The sequence below is a fragment of the Vombatus ursinus genome, unplaced genomic scaffold (genome assembly GCF_900497805.2).
Source record: "Vombatus ursinus unplaced genomic scaffold, bare-nosed wombat genome assembly UNPS02004573.1, whole genome shotgun sequence".
NCBI lineage: Eukaryota > Metazoa > Chordata > Mammalia > Diprotodontia > Vombatidae > Vombatus > Vombatus ursinus.
The window spans coordinates 27,279-49,071 of record NW_020944351.1 but is presented as its reverse complement, the minus strand read 5'-3'; the positions used below and the strand labels follow the sequence as shown (position 1 = coordinate 49,071).

At 37.7% G+C, this 21,793-nt stretch overlaps 1 protein-coding gene across 1 annotated transcript in view; it reads right to left on the bottom strand.

Moving 5' to 3' along the window:
• LOC114024747 (ensconsin-like) overlaps positions 1 to 21,793 on the bottom strand; it is a 59,042-nt gene that overhangs the window by 25,058 nt on the left and 12,191 nt on the right. The window contains exons 6-9 of the mRNA XM_027837890.1: positions 15,940 to 16,041; positions 8,170 to 8,291; positions 4,372 to 4,499; positions 3,612 to 3,877 (exon numbers count right to left, since the gene is read on the bottom strand). Of these exons, the coding sequence (XP_027693691.1) occupies positions 3,612 to 3,877; positions 4,372 to 4,499; positions 8,170 to 8,291; positions 15,940 to 16,041 (618 nt within the window). The remainder of the gene's footprint in view (positions 1 to 3,611; positions 3,878 to 4,371; positions 4,500 to 8,169; positions 8,292 to 15,939; positions 16,042 to 21,793) is intronic.

Here is a 21,793-nt window from a genome sequence, read left to right as displayed (position 1 = left end):
AAGAGCTTGTCACATCCACCATCTAAAATATTACCAAATGGCTAATTGCCACCAAAAGGATACAGTTCTATTTTGTTACAGGGTCTCCTTTGGGGCTATATCTATAGAAAGCAGGTTAGTATTGGGAGGTGAGAAAAAAAGCACAGTAGAAGGTAATCTCTTAGACCCTAAGCATGAGGGAAAGAAAAAAGTTCTACACTTTAATATAATGAAGCAAAGAATCTGTTTTAGGGGGGAAAAGGTTCTCTAATGGGAACAGGGGAGTTCTAGGCATCACGTCTTGGACAAGCAGTCAAAGGCATGCTCTCACACTTGCCACTCCAATGAAGAAAGATCATGTCCCCTTCCATGAAAAAAGTTAAAAGAGAATCTGAAAGCCACTAGAATTTGATACCTTAATTTTTCAGATGGCAAATCAAAGGAAAAGAAAGATCAGATGTTTGGTCAGGGGCCTGATGCAGAAAAATTTCACCTAGGGTAGAGTTCTTAACCTGGAGTTTGTGAATTTTTTATTATATTGATAACCATATTTCAACATAATTGCTTTCTTTTCATTTAGCCTCTCAGCCTCAGCTTCTTCATCTATAGAATGAGAATAATTACATCTACCTCAAAGGGTTGTTATGAGGATAAAATGAGATAACTGTGTAAAATGCTTTTCAAACCTTAAAAAGTTATATAAAATGCTGTTATTTGTAATTTGATGTATTTTATTTTATGCATTTAAAAAAATGATTCTGAGAAGGGGTCCATAGGCTTCACAAGCCTTGACCAGGGGGTCCAGGACAAAAAATGGTTAAGAATCTCTGCCCTAGAGGATAACTGGGGCCCAAGAAAAATTCTCTTCTCTGGCAGGGGAGCCACACTTCCCTCTCCCCTGCCAGAGAAGACAGAGGTTGCTTGGGGATGCTAGCTGGATGGAGGGCAGGAGGGAGACAGAAGAAAAAGAACTTCTCTACCTCCACACCTTCTCAGTTCTACCATCATCAGGACAGGACAAAGAAGCTTGAGAAAGCAGAGATATATCAATTAAAATAGCAATAAGATAAGTGAATAATGGAATAAGATAAAACAATAACAAAATTTCTATGGAAAAATAGTCAAGTATATCAAAAGAAATTATGAAGACAAAAAAGGAAGGTGGATTGTGTACTTCTTCATCTCAAATCATACTCTAAAGGACCAATTATTAAAACTATGTAAAATACAGGTCAACAAAACTATCTAAAGAACCAAAACGATCTAAAATATAGAACAGATCAAATTAACTCTGACCTATATAACCAATGGCATACACAGATTAGTATCTGACACATCACTGTTTTGCTCCAAAATCCTCAATGGCTCTCCAATGCTTGCAGGATTAAAAAAAGAAAAAGAAAAAGAAAATTCCTCAGCTCACCATGTCAAGCTGCCCCCAATCTGGCTCTAACCTACCTTTCCAGACTTATTTTTCATTAATTCCCTTCCAACAATCTACAAAGCACACTGACTGGTTGTTCCCCAAACTCAACATTCTCTTCTGACCATCTCCATGCCTTCCCTGACCTCCTCCCTCTCCCCTTGACCTCTTAGCTTCCGTCAAGGTTCAGGTCTGGTACTACTTCCTAAGGGAAACCTTCCTGATGCCCTTAGGTGTGAGAGCATGCTCTCTCGCCTCAAATAGCTTTGTATTTACTTATCTAGGTATAAAGGTATTATATCTTTCATAACTGTGTAGAGGTAAAAAAAATGCCTAGATATTGCATAAACAGAAGAAATTCTAGGAGAACAAATAGATGAGTTTATCACATAAAAAGAAAGTTTTTGCACATCAAAAAGTAATGCATCTAGAAAATCTTTCTGAGCAATATTTTTAATTGAAGTTTGATATCATCTTTAAGAAGTGGTCAAAGGACATGAACAAGGAGATCTCTAAAGAACAAAACACCAATTATCAACAGCAACATAAAAAAGTTCTGACTCTTCAAAATAACCAGAAAAAAAGCAAGTTGAATAATTGTAAGCTATCAACTTCCACCCACCAAGTTGGCAAGGTTAGTTGAAAACAGTAAGATTCAATGTTGGTGTGGCTGTGGGAAAATAGCCCCACTCCAACACCGCTGGTGAAGCTGCAAAGTGGTGCAATCTTTTTGAAAAGCAAAAAGCAATTATATAGTAAGAAACCTACTACTCACAGCCTTTGAACCAGTGATCCCACTACAACTTTGTAAAAGGGAATTGACATTTTTTAAGCAAACTGTACACAACAGAAGTTCATAGTTTCATATTTAACCATTTACTGTAATTTATATTGTTACCATTAATAGAAATAGTCATGCACTGGTACCCACATATTACAAGGAGATCTCTATGGGGAGGCCTTGGGAACATTAGGTGCACCCCTGTGCAATATTTACAAGAGTATGTGGACACAAGTTACACAGGACAAGAATGCACATTTGAGCTGCAATCTGCACTGTAGAAGAGAATACCCACATGGATGAGATTGTGGATCCATTCAATTACTGTAATACCTGACATTTATGTAGTATGCTTTAAGGATTACAAAATACTTTAAATCTAGTATTATTTTCCATTTATTCTTGGGTTTTTGTTGATAGTATCCATCCATCCATTTTTTGGGGGGTGAGGCAATCAGGGTTAAGTGACTTGCCCAGGGTCACACAGCTAGCAAGTGTCCGAGGTCGAATTTGAACTCAGGTCCTCCTGACTCCAGGGCCAGTGTTCTATCCAGTACACCACCAAGATGCCCCTGTATCTATCCATTTTTGTAACGAGAGAAAAGAACTAGAGATTGGACCTTGAGGGGGCTCCACATTTAGGGGTACACCAGAAATTTTTCCACAAAGGGCTTGCAGTTTAGGTGTGGTAGAATTCCCTACCTTGATTAAAGCAGCATATTACAATGAGTGGATTGACTGGATTTGGAATCAGGAGACATGAGTTCAAATCCTGCCTAAGGAACTTATGCTTGATCATGGGCTGGTCCCTTAAACTCTCAAAACCTGTTTCCTCATCTGTAAAAAGGGGATAACACCTGCAATATCTAATTCACAGGATTACTGTGAGGAACACACTTTGTAAAACTCAAGGTGGCCAAGCATCGTAGAATGCACCTGTAGTCCCTGCTGCCAGGGAGGCTGAGACTGGCAGATCTCTGAGCCAATCACATGTCCACACTAAATCCGGTTATCACTATGGGGACCCCATGGGGGAAAGGGAGGGGCAAACTGGTCCAGGTTGGAAATGGAGCAGGTCAAAACTCTCATGCTTATCAGTGAGAGAAACAGGCCTATGAGTAGCCCCTGAATTTCCAGCCTAGTCAAGACAGGCTCAAAACAAACAAACCCAAAGCATTATATAAATGTTGTTATTGTTGTTATTATTAACAATAATAAATCACAGCCAAGTTCAGTAACAATACTAATGATAAACCATAATCTATGAGAGTTTAAGGGCAAATTCTTTTTAGAACTCAAGCTGGCATAAAGGAAATGCCATGCTAGGTACCATTCTTCTACCGAGTCCCTGGAACTCAGTTAACTATTTCCAAAACAAGCTTTTTAACCGAGTCCTTACACCAGAATCTTTTAATATGATCATTATACCTTCTTTGGTCTTTCCAGCAGATGCTACTCTTTCTTTCTCTGAAGCTGGTGATGTTCGCTGTTCATGTTTTCTATTTTCTTCACATGTATCTTTTGGTTTTCTATCTGTTTCAGGTATTCTACTCTTTTTGGTAATATTTATAACAGTTGGTGTGATCAAGGGGCGTTGAATAGGTTTAAGAGCTGGTTTTAAAACACAGGTGGGAGATGATTGCTGCTGTTTTGCTGAAACAGGTGAAGGTGGGCGACTTCCTTGAGTTGGTCTGCTGAGGAAAAAGAAACAGTATGGTTTTTTAAAAAAGAAATGTATGCTAATGTATGTGAAAGCACTTCAAAAAGCATAAAGCACTATGCAAACATGAAGTAGCATTATCATTACTACACAATCCTGAATATAGGCCACAAATTTTTCCCAAATGTGGCTTGAGTATAACCTGAACATTATATATAATTGGTATTATTTTTAGTGCACACTTCTATATATTTCCTTTCAAAAAGATATCATTTTAGGAAGGGCAGCCTATATTCAGATTAAGAGAGTAAAATCTGTGAGTTTTCATAGCCTAATTAAAAAGCAAAAAACATTTAACTCAATGACTTTTAAGGTCCCTTCTAATTCTTGAGATCCTGAAATATCACCTTTTAAAATGGACTGAATTTAAGTTATTGTATATTCTGTTTTACACAAATTCTAAAACAGGGAAATTAACTTATTCAGGCCAAATATGTGGCATGGAACAATTTCATATTAGCTACTTACTTTGATGTAGAGGGAGATGGAGGATGCTTAACATTAGCAGGGGAAGGTGATCTCTTACGGGCTGATAAAGATGGTGATGGAGCTCGCCTTGCAGTATGAGTTGACACATACTTGTCCACCTCTGACTTCTGAGTGGATAAACAAAATGAGGAATCCCTAAAATTTATGGCTATGCTTTGGTATAAAAATAATTCTACCTAAGAACAACTTAAATTGCTAGAGGAATATTTAGTGCCTGTGGCTAGGCCACACCAATATAATAAAAATGACAATACTACCAAAGTCAATTTACATTTTTGAAGCTGTACTAATCAAATTACAAAGAGGATACTTCAAACAACTTGATAAAATAATAACAAAACTAATTTGGAAAAACAAAAGATCTAGAACATAAAAGGGAAATGATGAAAAGAGGTTAAGGACAAAGAGAGAATAGTACTTCCAGACCTCAAATTACATTATAAAGCAGCAGTCATCAAAGCCATCTGGCATTGGTTAAGAAAGAGAGGCAGATTGATGGAACAGATTAGACAAGAGAGAATCAGAAACAATGGAACTCAATAACCCAGTACTTGATAAACCAGAATACATACAATACTTAGGAGAGAACTCCTTCCTTGAAAAAAACTGCTGGGAAAACTGGAAAACAGTTTGGCAGAACTTAAGCTTAGATCAATACCTTATACTACTTTCCATAATATGTTCTACATGGATCCACCACCTTAATATTAAAGATCATAATATTAAAAAAATTAGAGGAGAAATTGATCATATACTTCTCACAGGTATAGGTAGGTGATATATTCTTAACCAAACAAGGGAAAGAGACAATTGCAAAAGATAAAAATGGGAACTGATTACACGAAACTGAAAAGCTTCTGCACAGACAATATTAATGCACCTAGGATAAGAAGAGAAGTGGTCAAATAATAACCTTTGTCTCAGACTTCTTTGATGAGATTGGTCTCCAAAATCCATAAAAAATTAACAAATATACATAAGACTAACAGCCATACTCCAATAGATAAAGTAGTCAAAGGATATCAACAAACATTTCTCAAAAGAAGAATTGCAAAGTATTCACAACCACTTGAAAGAAGGCTCCAAATCAATTGTAATAAGAGAAATACATCATCAAAACAGCCCTGAGGTTTTACCTCATATCCTGCAAATTGGCAAAGATGACAAAAATGGCAATATCCAATGTTGGAGAGATTGTGAAATGATAAGCACATTAGTGCATTGCTGGTGGAGCAACAAATTGGTACAGCCATTTTGGAAAGCGATTTGGTTGGAATCATGTGAACAAAGTGACTAAAATGTCCACACCCTTTGACCCAGAGACTCCATTACTGAGTTCATACCCCAAGGAAGCCAATGACAAGAAGCAGGTCCCCATATACACCAAAATATTTGTAGCAGGACTTTTTGTGGCAGCAAAGAATTGGAAACAAAGTAGATAAATCCTCCCCCATCAATGAGGGAATGGACAAATGAAATAAAGTATTAGTGCACTGTAAGAAATGATAAATGTGATACATACAGAGAAGTATGGGAAGATCTATATGAACTGATGTAGAGTGAAGTGAGAAGAGCAACAAACAATACACATAAAGACTACAACAACATAAACAGAAAGAACCACACACATGCAACACACACCCTGCCCCCCCCAAGTGAATGAAGCAAAATTATGAAGTTGTCAAGCATGACATCAATGAAGAGATACTATGAGAGGACACCCCCAACCCACCCCTTTGTGGGTTTTTGGACTTTTTTTTTTTAAGGCAATTGGGGTTAAGTGACTTGCCCAGGGTCACACAGCTAGTAAGTGTCAAGTGTTTGGTCAGAGGAAGAATTTGAACTCAGGTCCTCTGGACTTCAGGGCCGGTGCTCTATCCACTGTGCCACCTAGCTGTCCCCTTTTTGGACTTCTTAACGCATTGATTAGGCAAGATGATTTTTTTCCCCATCTCTTTCTCTTTTTTCTGTTTTTAAAAAATACAATTTGTAATATGTGGTAGCTTTCTAGGAGAGGGAGGAACACTGGGGATAATCATGATGATGGAAAAAAAACACCAATAAAAACTTACTTTTAAAAAATTCTATCTGCATGAAAAGATTATACTTAGAGATTCTTAAATGCCAAACCTTCACGATTCTTCAATATATGAGTATCTAGTACCAAGGCATGATAATGCTGAAAGAATCTTTTATTAGTTTTAAAGGAATCGTTTACTTCCAACAGGCACTTATCTTTCTTGTACTGCTTAGTACCTTTAATCAGTCTATGTGGTTTTATGTTTTCCTTATTTGTTGTCGATATACTGGCAAAAATGTACCTCATCTTTTAAAAGTTGTATTCATAATTATGACTAGCTTGAAGAGTGGCTCAGTGCAGTAATGGTCCAATCCAATAATTCAGTAATAACTTATGAAGTTGGATTAAAAAAAATTTTCATTTAAAATCAAGCCCCCTAGGGCAGCTAGGTGGCGCAGTGGATACAGCACCAGACTCAGGAGTTCAAATCCAGTCTCAACACTTACTAACTGTGTTACTCTGGGCAAGTGACTTAACCCCAATTGCCTCACCAAAAATAAATAAATACATAAATGAAATCAAGCCCCTGATACTATTTTTTTTCAAGTTTTTAAGTCAACCTAAAGGAACAAAGCTAAAAAAATAAACAAAAGTAATATCCTCAAAATACCAAAATGATTTTTTAAATATGCTTAAACATCTGCATTTATTCATCAGGTATCTGGAACCAATAACTTTCCTTCAAACCTTTTCCTTTCCAGATACAATACAAATAATCTGTTGTCCTAAACCTTTATAATGTAATGTATAAGCCCTGAATCGTGGTAAAGCCAAAAAATGCTGCAAATGGGTTTAGATAGGTCTTCACAAACTTCAGCTATTTGTATAACTGAAGCCAAAGGCCTTAAAAATGTAGCCACAGGTAAGCACTGCTTGGCCACCAATAGGCCCAATTTGGCCATTAGCCAGTGAAGCAAACTCCAAGAGAGATTCACATACCAGGCTCTCTGTTACTGAAGTGAAAAGCCAGAAGAGTTGAGCTGGAAGATGCGATGATTAGAGTGGGGTGTCCAGAAAAGGATCATAGTGCATTGGAAAGGTCACAGGGAAAAAGCGTGTATGTGTGTGTGTGTATGTCTCTCTCTCTCTCACAGGCAGAGAGGCATGGAAGAAGAGGTCCATATATGCAAGCCCTAAAAGGCAAGAGTAGGCATCCAGCTTTTAAATAAAAGGACTATCAACACTGTTAACATAATTGAGTACGCAAAATACACTTTCATGTTTCCATGAAGGTAGCCTCTCTGAAAATGGGTATTCTGCCAACTCTTAACTCTTCATGGATGAGTGAGTATACAATTTAGAGATTTTCTCAACTCTTTAGTTTCTGTCATCATCATCATTATGATTTCTTTTGATCACTTCCCTATTCACTTACTGCCTACCCTCTTCTCCACACTGCTCCACCCACAATTAGTAGGGGAAATTGGTTAAAGTCCAAAATGGCCAGCATTTGAATTTTTTGGCAACTCTTTTTAAAAATGGTTGAGGAATAGGGAAAAGTTTAAATCAATGGCTAAAACTATTTGAATTAGCCACATTCTGTTGCAAAATACCACTGATAACTAAGAATTTACTCTTTGGAAATCATATTACACTTTAATATATGTAACAAAACCATCCCAATCAAGATTAATGCAAATACATATTTCAGGAGACAAAAAAAAACCATCTTCAATATAAGAAAATTTGTAACAAACCTGTATAAAACCTGTAGCATTTGTTGAAACAGCTACCACGGAAGTCTTCGGTCTGTCAATGCTTCGGCTTCGCATGGGCATTCTCGGGGCCTGCGCTGGGCAGCTGATAGTACTGGAGGCAGCTGAATGAGGACAGAAGTGAAATTCTACAAAGTTAGGAATTTGACAAGACAAAACAGAGCCAAGTGCACAGTTTAAGAATAGGAAAAGAAAAAAGAGAAAAAGATTGTGTCTATTAGAAACCACAAAGATCACACAACAGCACGGGAAGCATATACTGAAAATGTGTCAAACACGAGACACCACCACCACCACCCAATTAATATTTCAAAAGCAACACTAAAGAATAATGACACCATGAAAGCAAGTCTATTTACTGTAGATAAAAATAAGATGCTTTTCCAAAGTCTATATGCAATATTTATTTCTCACTCAATCACACCGTACTTCACAATCAGCTTGTCAATAGAAAAATTATAAATTGTAAGTAACTAAAACATCTGTTTCAGGAAAATTAATCACACCACAGAAATAATTCCATGTTTGGTTTATATCCTAACTAAGCTAAACATCCCAATAGTTTACTGTTCTTCAATACTTCAAGGTTCTGTGATCATAGTGGTGGCTGCAGTATACAAGCCCTCCACACTTCAGTAATTGATTTAATGAGGTGTTTTGCTCAAAAGTATTCATCATCTGGTGGCCTCTCTACACTTAGCGAACTTGATTCTTGGGTGACAGACGCACACTCTACCTTCAGACTGGTACCTGAAGCCTTTCAAGCTGGGAAGGACCTGTGAAAACCCAGCATTCCATTCACTGGCAGAGCCTCTGAGAACACAAAGTCACTGCCACATCATGTTAAAAAAAAAAAAAAACCAACTGATAGACAAGCTTGATTCATTAAATATTCCAAATAGTGTCAAATTACTTCTCCTAGCATACAAATAGCGCTGACATTTTAAATTCTCCTTATAAAGACATATTTTAACTGCTTTGAGTTAGCTGATAAGACAACTAGGAGATATTTTCCTAAGAACAAGTAAACTGTATGTCCTCCTATATCTGAATATTGACTAGAACCTCCTTATAAATAATGAACTGTCACTTTAAAAAAAAAAGCATTACTATGCTTCTCATCCATTACCAAAAATAATTCAACATCAACCCAAGGGAACAGAAGATTAAATGTTAAGTCAAGTTTAAAACGTTATAGGTGGCAACTGAAATACTGTCCATCTCTAATGAAAACCCAACAAAACCACCAAGACTGCCTCTGCCCTCCATTCTCATATCTCTGACCATTACATAAGTGATGCATAAGCTTGGTCATCCTTACACTAAAAAACTTTCACTAAATACTGTGTATCTTCTGACTCAAGTTACATCTCCTTTGCCTGGCACAATCTGGTGCCATCCTATCTACCCTTCAAGCCTTGCAGTCCTCCTCACCACACATTCAATGCTCTAGCCAAACTGAACAATTCTCTGTACTCCAGAACATGCCTATGGATTTTTTCCCTCATGATTTTGTTGCCTACTGAAAGCCAATCTCCAGTAGATGGAAGGGGCTGTTTTGTTTTTGTCTGTCTCCCCAGGGATGCAAACCCTAGGCACAGCACCTTGCACAGAGTAGCCAATTAATAAATGTTTGGCATGTTTATTTTTTCTGTGAAAAAAGTCTTGACAAAAAGGAAACCTTGTTTTTGAACACCAAACTTCTGTGGAGAAAGCATTTTATTTAAATATCTACAAAATTCTACAGAAGTAAAATTGCAGTCTTTCCGACCAACACTTTATGCTACAAGAAAGCCAAAGGAAGCCTGTTGGTATTCCTAAGTACAGTGACTAGCTTTCAACTAGCTATAGAAGCTCGGGTAAATTGTGCGATTGTCTTGGGAATGACGCTTAGTTAAAGCAGAGAGTTAGAAATATCTAATATTTCAGAGTAAAACAAGATGGTGATTAGATGCAAAAAAAAAGTGACCTAAAAATCAGGGACACACAATTGGCTCAAAACAAGCTGAAGCATCAGAACAAGTAGGCCAAAGCAAGGCTGAATGAACCCCAAGCACACCAACATTAGCACTAGAATTCTGTGTCCTCACTGGCACCAAAGCAGCAAAAAGCAAAGAGAAAAAGGGCTAGGAGAGAGAACATGAAAGGGTAGTTGTAAAGAAGGAAAGAGAAGAGAATCTGGGAGAGGTAAGAGTCAATCAGAACAAAAGAAGTTAATACACTACATTTTTCACCAGGCACCTTGTGTGGATTTTATGCTATACACAGCTGTTTCTGGAACTCTAGAGGACACATATCCTAGAACTGAAATAGTCCCAGCAGAATTTCAAGTAGTTCACTTTTCCTAGTCTTCCTCCCCTAATTAAAATGGTAATGGGCAGTTCACTTGTATTTTTTTTTTTAAGGAAAAATGAAAACTCCCTCCATTAGTCTGTGAGCTCCTCAAGAGCAAGGACTATCTTTTGCCTTTCTTTGTAACTCCAGTGCTTAGCACAGTGCCTGGGCACCTAGTAGATGCTTCAAATCACTGCTTCCTGACTGAAGTAATGCATTACATTTCCTCTAAGGCTGGCGCTATGGTACTTTCTAAATTTCTCTGGATTTATTCACACATAGGCCAACAGATTAGTTTGCTTTTAAAAGGGGGATCAGGGGCCTCATCTATCTACTGTTATAATGCTACTGTGGTAGCCATAAAATAAATCTGTAACTGAACGTTGTGTGTAAAATACACAGTGCTATGTTATAGCGATTGATTCAAATAGTGACATGGCTAAGCTGGATATTAAGTCTCACTTTGTAAGTGCAAAAGCTAAAGCTCGCAGGCTTATTCCAAACGCCTGTTACCTGAGGGATCTTTTCCAGCAGCAGATAATACAGCGGCACTTTTGATTTTAGCTAAAGAAGCTTGCGTAGGGGCGAGAAGGCGATTGATTATACTAGTCTCCAGAGCACTGATCTGAAAGCGCCGAGCTGAATAATGAGAACAAATCAAAAAGGGTTCAACCAGAATTCTCACACAAATAAAGGCAAAGCAAGAAAGAGCAACATGAATGGCTTGCACATGATAAATTTCTTAGCATAAAAACAGAAGTAGTAATGAGAGCAACACATTATATCACAATAGGATTAAACACTGCAATTTGATAGGGTTGCATTGGTTATCCTGGTCTTCAAACACATGCAATGTTAATGAAGAGGTTAACTGAAGAAAAAAAAAGAAGGAAAAAGTCATAGTATACCACCAGCACACTAAATGAAAGCATTTGGGTAACGGGAATGCAGGAGCAGGCCCTGTATGGTATATAGTCTTTTTTAGAGGAACTCATGTGAACATCATGACTATATACAACTTAAGAAAACTTTGAAAATACTTTCAAATCAATTGCTGTTTTATGTTATTTTGCATACAAGTTCTCAAACCACTGACTCTCAAATACTACTTAAACTACATCACAGAAAAACCAAGGGACTATTGATAATTTCATAAATATTTAAGTTGGCTGGAATAATCCTCTTCCAATATGACTGGTACATAGTGTGGTGGATGACTTCACATCCCGCCTCTGACACTTACTGTCTATATGCCATGGGCAAGTCACTTAACCTTCTTGGGCCTCAATTTCCATCTGTAAAATAAGAACACTAACCTACAGCACCAATTTCACAGGGTTGTCATGAGGTTCAAAGAAGATAATGTGCATAAAAAGCTTTGCAAACTTTCAAGTGCTATATGAATATTGTCAGATAACAGCAGCTGGGGCCTACAAGCTGGGTGGTTTAGGATAAGTCACTAGAATCTTTAGGATGGGCCTCAGTTTCCCCATTTACAAAATGAAAGGGCTGAACTAAATGATCTAGAAGGTCCTTTCCAGCTGTATGTTCTAAATGTTTTTCCACAATGATATAGACTGTAATAAGATTTTACCTGTAGAAATAAGAAGTGACTTACATAAGGATTTGGTTTGGCAAAAAAAAAAAAATATATATATATATATATATATATATATATATGACCAAAGCTGTTTGAAAGGGAAATGTTAGTTAGGAAAAGAGCCTTGAAAAATCAGAAACTTTTAGTTTTGATATAGTAATTCTTAAAAGGTAATAGCTTATTATAAAATACTATGTTTCACCTTTATAAATATGAAAACATAATCTTATTTTCCTGACTCTGTACAAACAGGTCATAAAGACAACAGAAAACTTGCCTCAAAATGTGAAAACTAGCCACTAAGATTTAATTTCCAACGTCTGAAGTGCACTGAGTCCTCCAACACAACTCTATCTCTATCCCCCATGAACTATCTCTTCAGCTTAATTTTATATAGGCACACTCTACCATAATGTCACCTCTAATGGTGTCATTTCATGATAGTGTCATTAATATATTATAATGAATATCACTTCCTTCCCCTATCAATAACATTGCAAAACCCTACTAGGAGGTTATTTGGCTGATTACTCAAGACCCAAAGCAGATGGCACTTAAGCCCCAACAATGTTAACTCCTCATAACATTATTTCATCTGATATTGTGTTTTTTTCCGAAACCAGTTAACAACAGTGGATGGAATATGCTTGGAGTCACCCTGCTGAGCTACCTGAGCAATACTTGGCAAATTTTACTTAAGGTTTTCTGTTTTACTGGCTTCATTTATGGCATTTATGTTCATCTTTTTAGTTAGAGATAAATCCTTTGGTTTCTAACTGTGAGGATAACTTCTGAAGCAATTAAGATGACCTTTTAGGTTCTTCCACTTTGTCGAGGTCCGGAGACCAAAGGCATCAAACATACCACCCTGCAACACTCCCAAGTGCCACTGAACCAGATTAAAATGCCATTGGGAAAATAATTAACAAACTAAATAATAATACAATAAAACACAGATAACATGACATTGTAAAACTAAGTCAATCTGTGGCCTGCAGGGATCCTTATGTCTCCACTGGAGTCTGACCCTATTGGTGCAGAAAAAGTTGTCTCACTACAAGGTCTGGTCAAACATAAGCTTCTTTTCCTGCTTGCTCCTCTTAGAGACCAAATGCAAAGGAACATTACTTGAAACAAGCTATTTAAATAATGGCATTTGGAGTTGATCATTCAATTCTTTCCCATACTGGTAATAAGCATTTATTACTTTCCATATCTTACTTACAGATAAACTCTAAGAAAATGTAAGCTAATCTACCTTTCAAAACACTTTGCAAAACATAAGCAAGGAATAAATATAGCAATAAATTATTTATTTTTACTTACAGATATTATTATTAATAAAAAGAAATGAAACATTTAAACAAATGGGAAAATCAGTAGGATTAGAGAGAGTAGTAATAGTGTTTGATGATATCAAAGTCCTCCAAATTGAGGAATAAGCACACTGTAATTCTGTACATAGTCTCTGAAGTCTACTACTATTGTGTCTCAAATGTTTACTGCCCGCCCCCATTAGTGTTATATGTGCTGCAAATCTCACAATTTGAATAATCCCAACTGTTTTCTTTGTACTTTCCTAGTTTTACAAGGAAAACAAAACAAGGGAAAATGAGCCACGTCCTGGCCCTTGCTGGGGAGAGGCTGCTCAGAATGCTCAGGGCCTTTCTTTGTTAGGCCAGCTGCTCAAAGTACAAGTCCTCTGTTTGGCAGCTACAAAGTGAAAGCGCACACTGGCACATTCATGAAAACAGTACCAAGTCATTAGGAAGTTCCTTTGTCAACCGAAAAATGATCATTAATTAAGTCATCTGCTCAATTTATGAATTTTTTAAAAACATACCGCGAAAATAAAGTGATGAAATACTTTTAGAGTAAATTGTTATGCATCTTGAAGTGTTTATTTCCACTACCAAGTAGGAAAAACAGAAGGTTCTAATCATTCATGGTTTAAAAGAGAAATATTTACAATACTATGCATCTGATCGCGTAATTTACTTGTGTCTGTAATGTTGATCTTTGTAGACTAAACATGCTTCAAGTGTCAGAAGGGATTACTTAAAAGAAGACCTGGCAGATATTTATTTTGCCTTTTAAATGCCAGGTCTATCAGTTAATATCTTGTGACCTTGAGGTATAACAGGCAGTGGTGGCCTTGGAGTCAAAAGCTCCAGGTTCAAATCTGGCCTCAGATATTTTACTAGCTGTGTGATCAATAGCAAATCACTTAACCTTGCAGAAGCCTCATTTTTCTTATCTGTTTAATGAGGATAACAAAACTTGCACTACCTTCCTTACAGGTTTGTTGAAAGGAAAATATTTGCCAAACCTTAAAGCACTATTATCAATATGACTTCTTATTATAGGAAAGAAATCATTCCAATTTTACTACATGACTACCAACAATAATAATAATAATACTGACCTTCTTGCACCAAGAAAAAACTAAGGAAGCTTTGAGTGAATTGAAACCTTTTGGGTTTTACTTTATTAGGAAAGAAAATGTTTACCTTTGAAGCCTTATTTTTTACTATAAGCTTGATTATGAAAAGATCTCAAGATCAGGGAAAAAATACTAAGGACCTGGAAATATAAATAACCTAAGTAACCACGAAATTTTAAAAGACCTGTCATCTTGCTATTTAAAAAAAGAACCACAGGAAACAGAAACATATTGAAATGCTAAGATTTTACACGAAGATCAAATGCTTTAACATGATACAAGGAGCTGAACTACAAGTTACCACACTTTTTTCTGTAATGGAATCTGAATGTGTAACACACATACGGCACCAATAAACAACCGAAAAGAACGCTCCGTTCCTCAGCTTCTCCCCAATGACCTCCATTTTCTCAAATGCAGAAATTACCAGTCACTTTGAGGAAAATGGACACCACTCAGAGAGTGAGACTGTGGTAGTCTCTCACTGCTTTTCATCTGTATGAATTAAATGCTTCTGCTACTTTCATTTTTTCTGCTAATTGAATAAGAAACTTGAATTTTCCTACTATCCAACATGACCATCAAACATAATTCACTCAGTAAGTGATTACTATGATGGGAGCCACAAACTAACCCATGCCCTCAGTCTTCCCTAAACATTAATTATGTCAAACAATCGGAAGTTATGGACATGTCTATATACATGGCATCAGAGATTTAGAGCTGGAAAGGACCTTAGATGGCATTAGGTCCAACTCCTCCATTTTACAGATGAAGATAACTGAGGCACAGAGAAGTGAAGTGACTTGCCCAGGGTGACATAGCTAATAAGCGTCTGAGACAGAATTTAAACTTAACCATGCTCAGCACTCATCCATTACACCATCTAGCCAGTCATTAGTCACAATGAGTAGCTGGCAGTAGCTAATATATCACTAGCTGGGAGTAGCTAATATATCAACATAGTCCTTGGAAAAGAATTTTCATTGCTAACTTAGAATATAATGATTAATAAAATTATTTAACATGTAAACAGAAAAAAAGATAGAAACGTTTAGCCTCAAAACACTCTATAATTAAGTTTTGGTTTCTTTTAGTCACAATAAATAACACTTTGAATAGCAAATCATGCAATTCAAAGCCCAGTAAATCCATTTGGTAGGATTAATAAAAGAATCATAAACCAAGATTACACGTCAGTGAAAATGACATTGAAGGGATGATGAACAGCTCCTCTTCTTCAAAGGACAATGGAGGGATCATCCCAAATAAATTAAAATCTTGAAGAATATGAAGATTAATTTATACAATCAAAATAAACATGTAAAAAGAGTTCATCTCCCTGCACAGAAACCCATGAAACAACTACACTTACTCTTGTCAGAACTTGGAAGAGTTGCTGAAGATGAAGATAAACATTTATTGATAACGGAATCTGTTTGTTTGAGATTCGTTGGAAATGAAGCATATCTGTTGCCTGAAGGAAAAAAACCAGTATTTATTACAATCATAGCTCAAATATTTAAGCATCATTCTCTGAATCACAAGTGTTCACTGAAGCATAAGTATTCTGTCCTGAAAATGCATTTTTGTAATTTGGCTCTCAGATGAATATACACAATTAGGTACATGATGTTCAAGGTAAGTCATTAACTCTTAAGTCATACAAATTTCACCTGTTTTTGCAAATTTGTGTGGATTTCTATTCTAGGCATGGGAATAATTTATGCAGAGTCAGTAGAAAACATACTTGATTTTGTTTAGTTTATACTCTGTATAGAATAACCTATGAAACTTGGAAAGATGATAATAAGAAAAATTTGGTAAGCTGGCTAATTTCTTAAATCTAAAAGACAGTCTTCCATAATTATAGACTTTAAAATTAAAACTGGGATTAAAAGAAACGCACTAACTTAACCTTTCCCAAAGAACACAGAGAAATCATTTCAAAAATATTACAATGCTACTTTTAGAAATCCATCTACAATCCTGATATCAATTACTGGTTGATACTGGCTATGTCATGAAGAAAACAGGAAAACTAAAAAAGTTTTATATTTCTCGTATGAAAAAAAATCCATAAAACATATTATTTTAGTCATGCCCCAAAAGTCTTTTTCCATCAGATGGATTTGCTTAAACCAATTTCTTCTTCCACATCTTCATTATCCTAAAATAGGGCAAAAACTAGCAGCAAAAAACATTCCCAATTTAGTAACATATTTAAGAAAGCATTTTTTTAATAATTAAAGTAATATGAATTCAATAATTATTCCAATTTCAGATCAAATGTGGCCTCAATTGTTACTTATTTCTGATAGAACCAAATCAGAGCTTTTTCAGAATAGGATACCATAAGCCGGCAGAGGAAGAGATGTCTCACAAACAAACTCCTTTGTTAAGCAGCAATTGGTTAATATGTGAAATGCAGTTCAAAACAATACAACCAGACATTATAAGAAAGCATATGCGAAGGATATTGCCTGGCAAACCATACTGCATGACATTATAGCACAGGAAAAAACTGATTTCTAGTTGGCAATGGCAGAAGAACCAAGCCTTGGCATAGAAGCAATTACTCACCTTAACAGTGAGGTCCTTTTTCTTACCAATAACCTCAACCCAAAGACTGAAGAAAGCAGGCATGAAATAAGGAATCGATGACGATAAGGTAGCATGGTGGAGTCAGAGGAACTGGGTTCAAATTCTGGACCTGCTGTTTACCACCTGTTTCATCTTCCACAAGTCACTTCCCTTCTTTGGCCCTTAACCTGTTTATTTCTCTGTAAACTGAGAGGCTAAGGCTAGCTAACTTAGAAGGTCCCTTCTCCCTCAAATTCTCTAGGATTCAATTGTATGTTCTTCCCAGGACAAAGGAAGCGACGTGGAAGAATGCAAGGCTAGCACCCACCAGCGGTGGGGAATCTGTGGGGAATCCTCTAGGTCCTCAAGTGCAGCCCTTTGACTGAATCCAAACTTCACAGAACAAATCCCCTCAATAAAAAGATTTCTTCGGTAAAACTTGAACTTGGTCAAAAGGCCACAACCAAGGACCTAGAAGGCCACATGTGGCCTCGAGGCCACAGGTTCCCCACCCCTGAAACTAATACCATACCCAATCAACACTGGACAATTCTCCATCAGCCTAATGACCTGAATCGAGGAAGAAAGAAGTGTGTGCTCCCATAAACTAGGTTTTCTCCAGCATTTTTTTCTATATATTTTATTAAAGGAGGTTTCTGTTACAATCTGATCACTCCTGGTGGGATTAAGGTGTATTTTGGCTGTCATGACCAAAACGCCACCTCTCTTTTCTGTAATAGTTTTTATATTCATACTATTCGTTTCACCAGTGCTGTAAGGTCTGAAAAGCACTTTATACTCATTGTTACATTTGATCCTCACTACAATACTATGAGGTAGGTGCTATCATTATACCCAACTTACAATTGAGTAAACTGAGGCTCAGAGAGGTCAGGTCACTAACATACACAGCTGCCACTTCTGCTCCTTTCACCGCAGATAGCATTAGTACAATGTAATTTTTTTTTTTGGTGAGTCAATCAGGGTTAAGTGACTTGCCCAGGGTCACACTGCTAGTAAGTGTCAAGTGTCTGAGGCCAAATTTGAACTCAGGTCCTCCTACTCTATCCACTGCACCACCTAACTGCCCAGGTACAATGTAATTTTTAAAGTACGTGGGGACAACTTGTTTTCCCTAAGACTGATATGTTCTTTGAGTCTTTTCTACTGGTGAACTCGGACACCCAACTAATATACAGCATAGAATGTGGTGATATACAGTATGCCTACAAGGGCCAATGTCTCCTGCCACGAGATCTGTGGCACCATCTCCTGGGCATCTGAAACTTCTCATAACTCAAGGACCCAGATCTGAGTTTTCCTCATTTTAAGTGGAAAAGGTTTTAGGGCACATCTCCATTTCCTCTTCTGGAAGCCATAAGAAGTGCAAAGGTCTCTTGGGTTCATGACTAAATCCTATGGGCCTGAAAATATCAACAAATGAAATACTAAAATTTAAAAGACTTGTTTTGATATTTTACAAGTTCCAAAGGAAACATAAGCATGTTAAAATAGTGGTATTTTACACAAATATAAAATCATTTTTCCTGATACAAGGATCTGAACTTCAAGGAAGTAGTCCTACAGCAGATTCTTCTACTGCAACACAGAAACTAGGAAAGCCTCTGCATAGCCTTTGATAGGCTCATGCCAGGCTGGAGACACAACAGAAGTTTGATGTACAGGGTCCTTTAGGTTACTCTCTGGCAAGATGGGCACAAAGGGGGGAGTGAATGGCACTGCTCACTATTTTCAAGAAGGTTGCATTTAGTTCTGCAATTTGCCAGAAGACTATACATAAAATATACTATATATATAATATATACACACAACATACTAACCACTAGACCACAATATTCACCTAAGACTGCAGAGACAATGCCAAAGGCCTTACCCAATTAGTCCAATCTACAGTTATCATTCATTCCCGTCAACTGTTACAGTCTATATAATTCATTTGGCATAGTTTGACTTCTCACGAGTCTACGCCTGTCTTTTCATGCAGACTGTAAGCTTCTTGAGGGCAGGTCCTGTGTCATAATATACTGTATCCTTCACATACCTAGCATGATTTGTTGTGCCCTTAAGCACTCAGTTAGCCCCAGTTTATGAGTAATAGAACAGGGTCAGGGGTTCCACTAAACTGGCTTTGGGAACTGTGTGTCCATGTTTTCTTAAGAAAGGCCACAGTAGCTCAGGGCTTGGTGAGGGCGGTTGCCTTTAAGTCACGCAATCATGGATGTCCTAGAAAATCATCTGAGTGGATTAAGTATGGAGTTTATAATCAGTCAGCCAGGACATTACTTATCACAGATCTAATTATATGCCTACCTTGTGCAGGTCAATAATGCAAGACCAGATTTGGAGGCAGCACAGAACAGTCAGTCGACTAGCATTTATTAAGTGCCTCTTAGGTGCCAGGCAAGCACTGGACTAATGAAAAATGCACAATTTGGAATCGTTAGAGCTGGGCTCATAAGCAGCATCATGGTACAGTGGAAAGTGCTCAATTTGGCATAAGAGGACCTAGGTTGACATCGTGGCTCTGCCACTTACCATCTGGGTAATCTGGAACAACACCCTTAGGTTTTCTAGGCCTCACGTTTCTCACCTGGAAAATGAAGGGGTTGGACTAGATGGCTTTCTCTGAGATCCCCTCCAGCTCTAAAACTATGATCTTATGATACTTTACAACTTTGACACTTACTAGCTATGTGATTTTAAGCTGGTCATTTAATGATCTCTAAGCCTCAATTTCTTCATTCTCAATATAGGGCTAATAATTCCTGTGCTGCTTTTTTTTTCTTGCTAAGCATTTTGCAAATCATAAAGCTATCAATGGGAGTTATTTTAATGAATGACATGATAGAGACTGAGACTGTATAATAAGGCCATTTCTTGCTCACAGAATATTGGCCCAGAATAAAAACACTTGATTTGATGATCCACTCTGGCCATCACCTCTACTCCCTTCCCACTAGAAAACTGGATTCAGTTTCCTGGGCTTTGATAGGCCAACTGTGACCTTATCTTGCCTGGTTCTAGGCCTCCACAGCAGTTCCGGGATATTTCCAGCCAGGCACATAGCTCTACCCAGCACCCCTTTATGTACTGCCTTTCTCCATTCGCATGTAGTTTCCTCGAGGACAGGAACTGTCTAGCAGGCATTTATTTGTACCACCAGCATCAAAGTTTCTAGCCCAGACAACGCATCTAACAAATGCACTCTGTGTGTGTACAGGGACCTGCTGCAAAAGATGCCTCTCCAGGTTTGTAGGTATTTAAGAGTCAATTTCAATAGAGAGATACATGGTCTTAGAAAACATTTTCTTTAAAGTAGCAGGTTTTAGAAGAGGCTATGTTAGTGTTGAGAGTGGGGGGTTAACACAGAGTGCCAGTGCTGAAAGGGATCTCAGAAGCCATGTACCAGACCAAGAATTCCCTTTCCAACATTCCCAACAAGCGTTTGTGTAGACTTTGCTTTAAGGGCTCCAGTGACATGAAACCTACTACCTCCTGAGGCACCCCTGAGGAGTCACTTTTGGATAGATCTAATTGTTCCAAAGTTTTCCCTTACATATCTGCCCCTCTGGGCCCAAGCAGAATAAATCAAATCCCTCTTCTTTTAAATACTTAAAAGACAGCAATCAGGTGCCCCCTAAGCCCTCTATTTTCGAGGAGAAAACTTCTCATCCTTCAAAGGATCCTGGTATGGCCTATTCTTCAGTCCTCTCACCATCCTAGGTACCTTCTTCTAGTCAACTTTTCCCAAAATGTGGTGTCCCAATCTGAATGCAGCATCCTGCCCAAGGCAAAACACAGCCAAACAACTGCCTCCCTCCTTCTAGACACTAGGCCTTTTTAAATGCCGCCTAGAGCAGCAACAGATTTTCCTTGGCTGCCATGTCACACTCTGAGCTCAGGCTGAGCTTGCAGTCTACTAAAAACCCCAAGTATCTTTCACTGAAACTGTCATTTAGCCAAGCATCCCCTAGTCTGGATTTGTGGGACTGGTTTTTTAAAATCAAGGACAGAACTTCATACTTCATTTCTATTGAATCTTGTCTTACTGACTCTGACTCTTCATGCCAGGACTGTCATCTTGTCGGCTCTCATCAGCCAATGTGTCAGTCACCTCTCTAAGTTTCACATCATGTGCAAATATGACAAGTGTGCCTCTATGTCTTCACCTTAATCATGGACAAAACTGTAGAATGACTACAGGCAGATCTGGGGGCAGGGGGACTACTGTTCTACTAAAGACCTCCCTCCTCTAAGCTGCCACTTTCCCATTAATCACTACTTTGTGGGGGGTCTGGTCAATCAACCAGTTTCAAATGCCCCAAACTAAACTATCACCTAGCCTGTCTCTCCACCTTAAACTCCAAGCATTGCATGACAAACCTAATTGAATCCTTTGCCAAAATCTTTAAAGTATATCAAGTTGAGAGCATTCACCTGATCTACCAAATCTAGTCACCCTGTCAACTTTGGTGGTGGTACAAAGAGGGGGCATGTTAATGGCTACTTTCTAAAATGGGCCAACACTGAGCCAGGTCAAAAAACAAAACAAAACAAAACAAAAACAGAGGTGAAATGGAGTTGAGACAAACATAAAAGCAAATCTCTGGCTGCTTATCCATCCA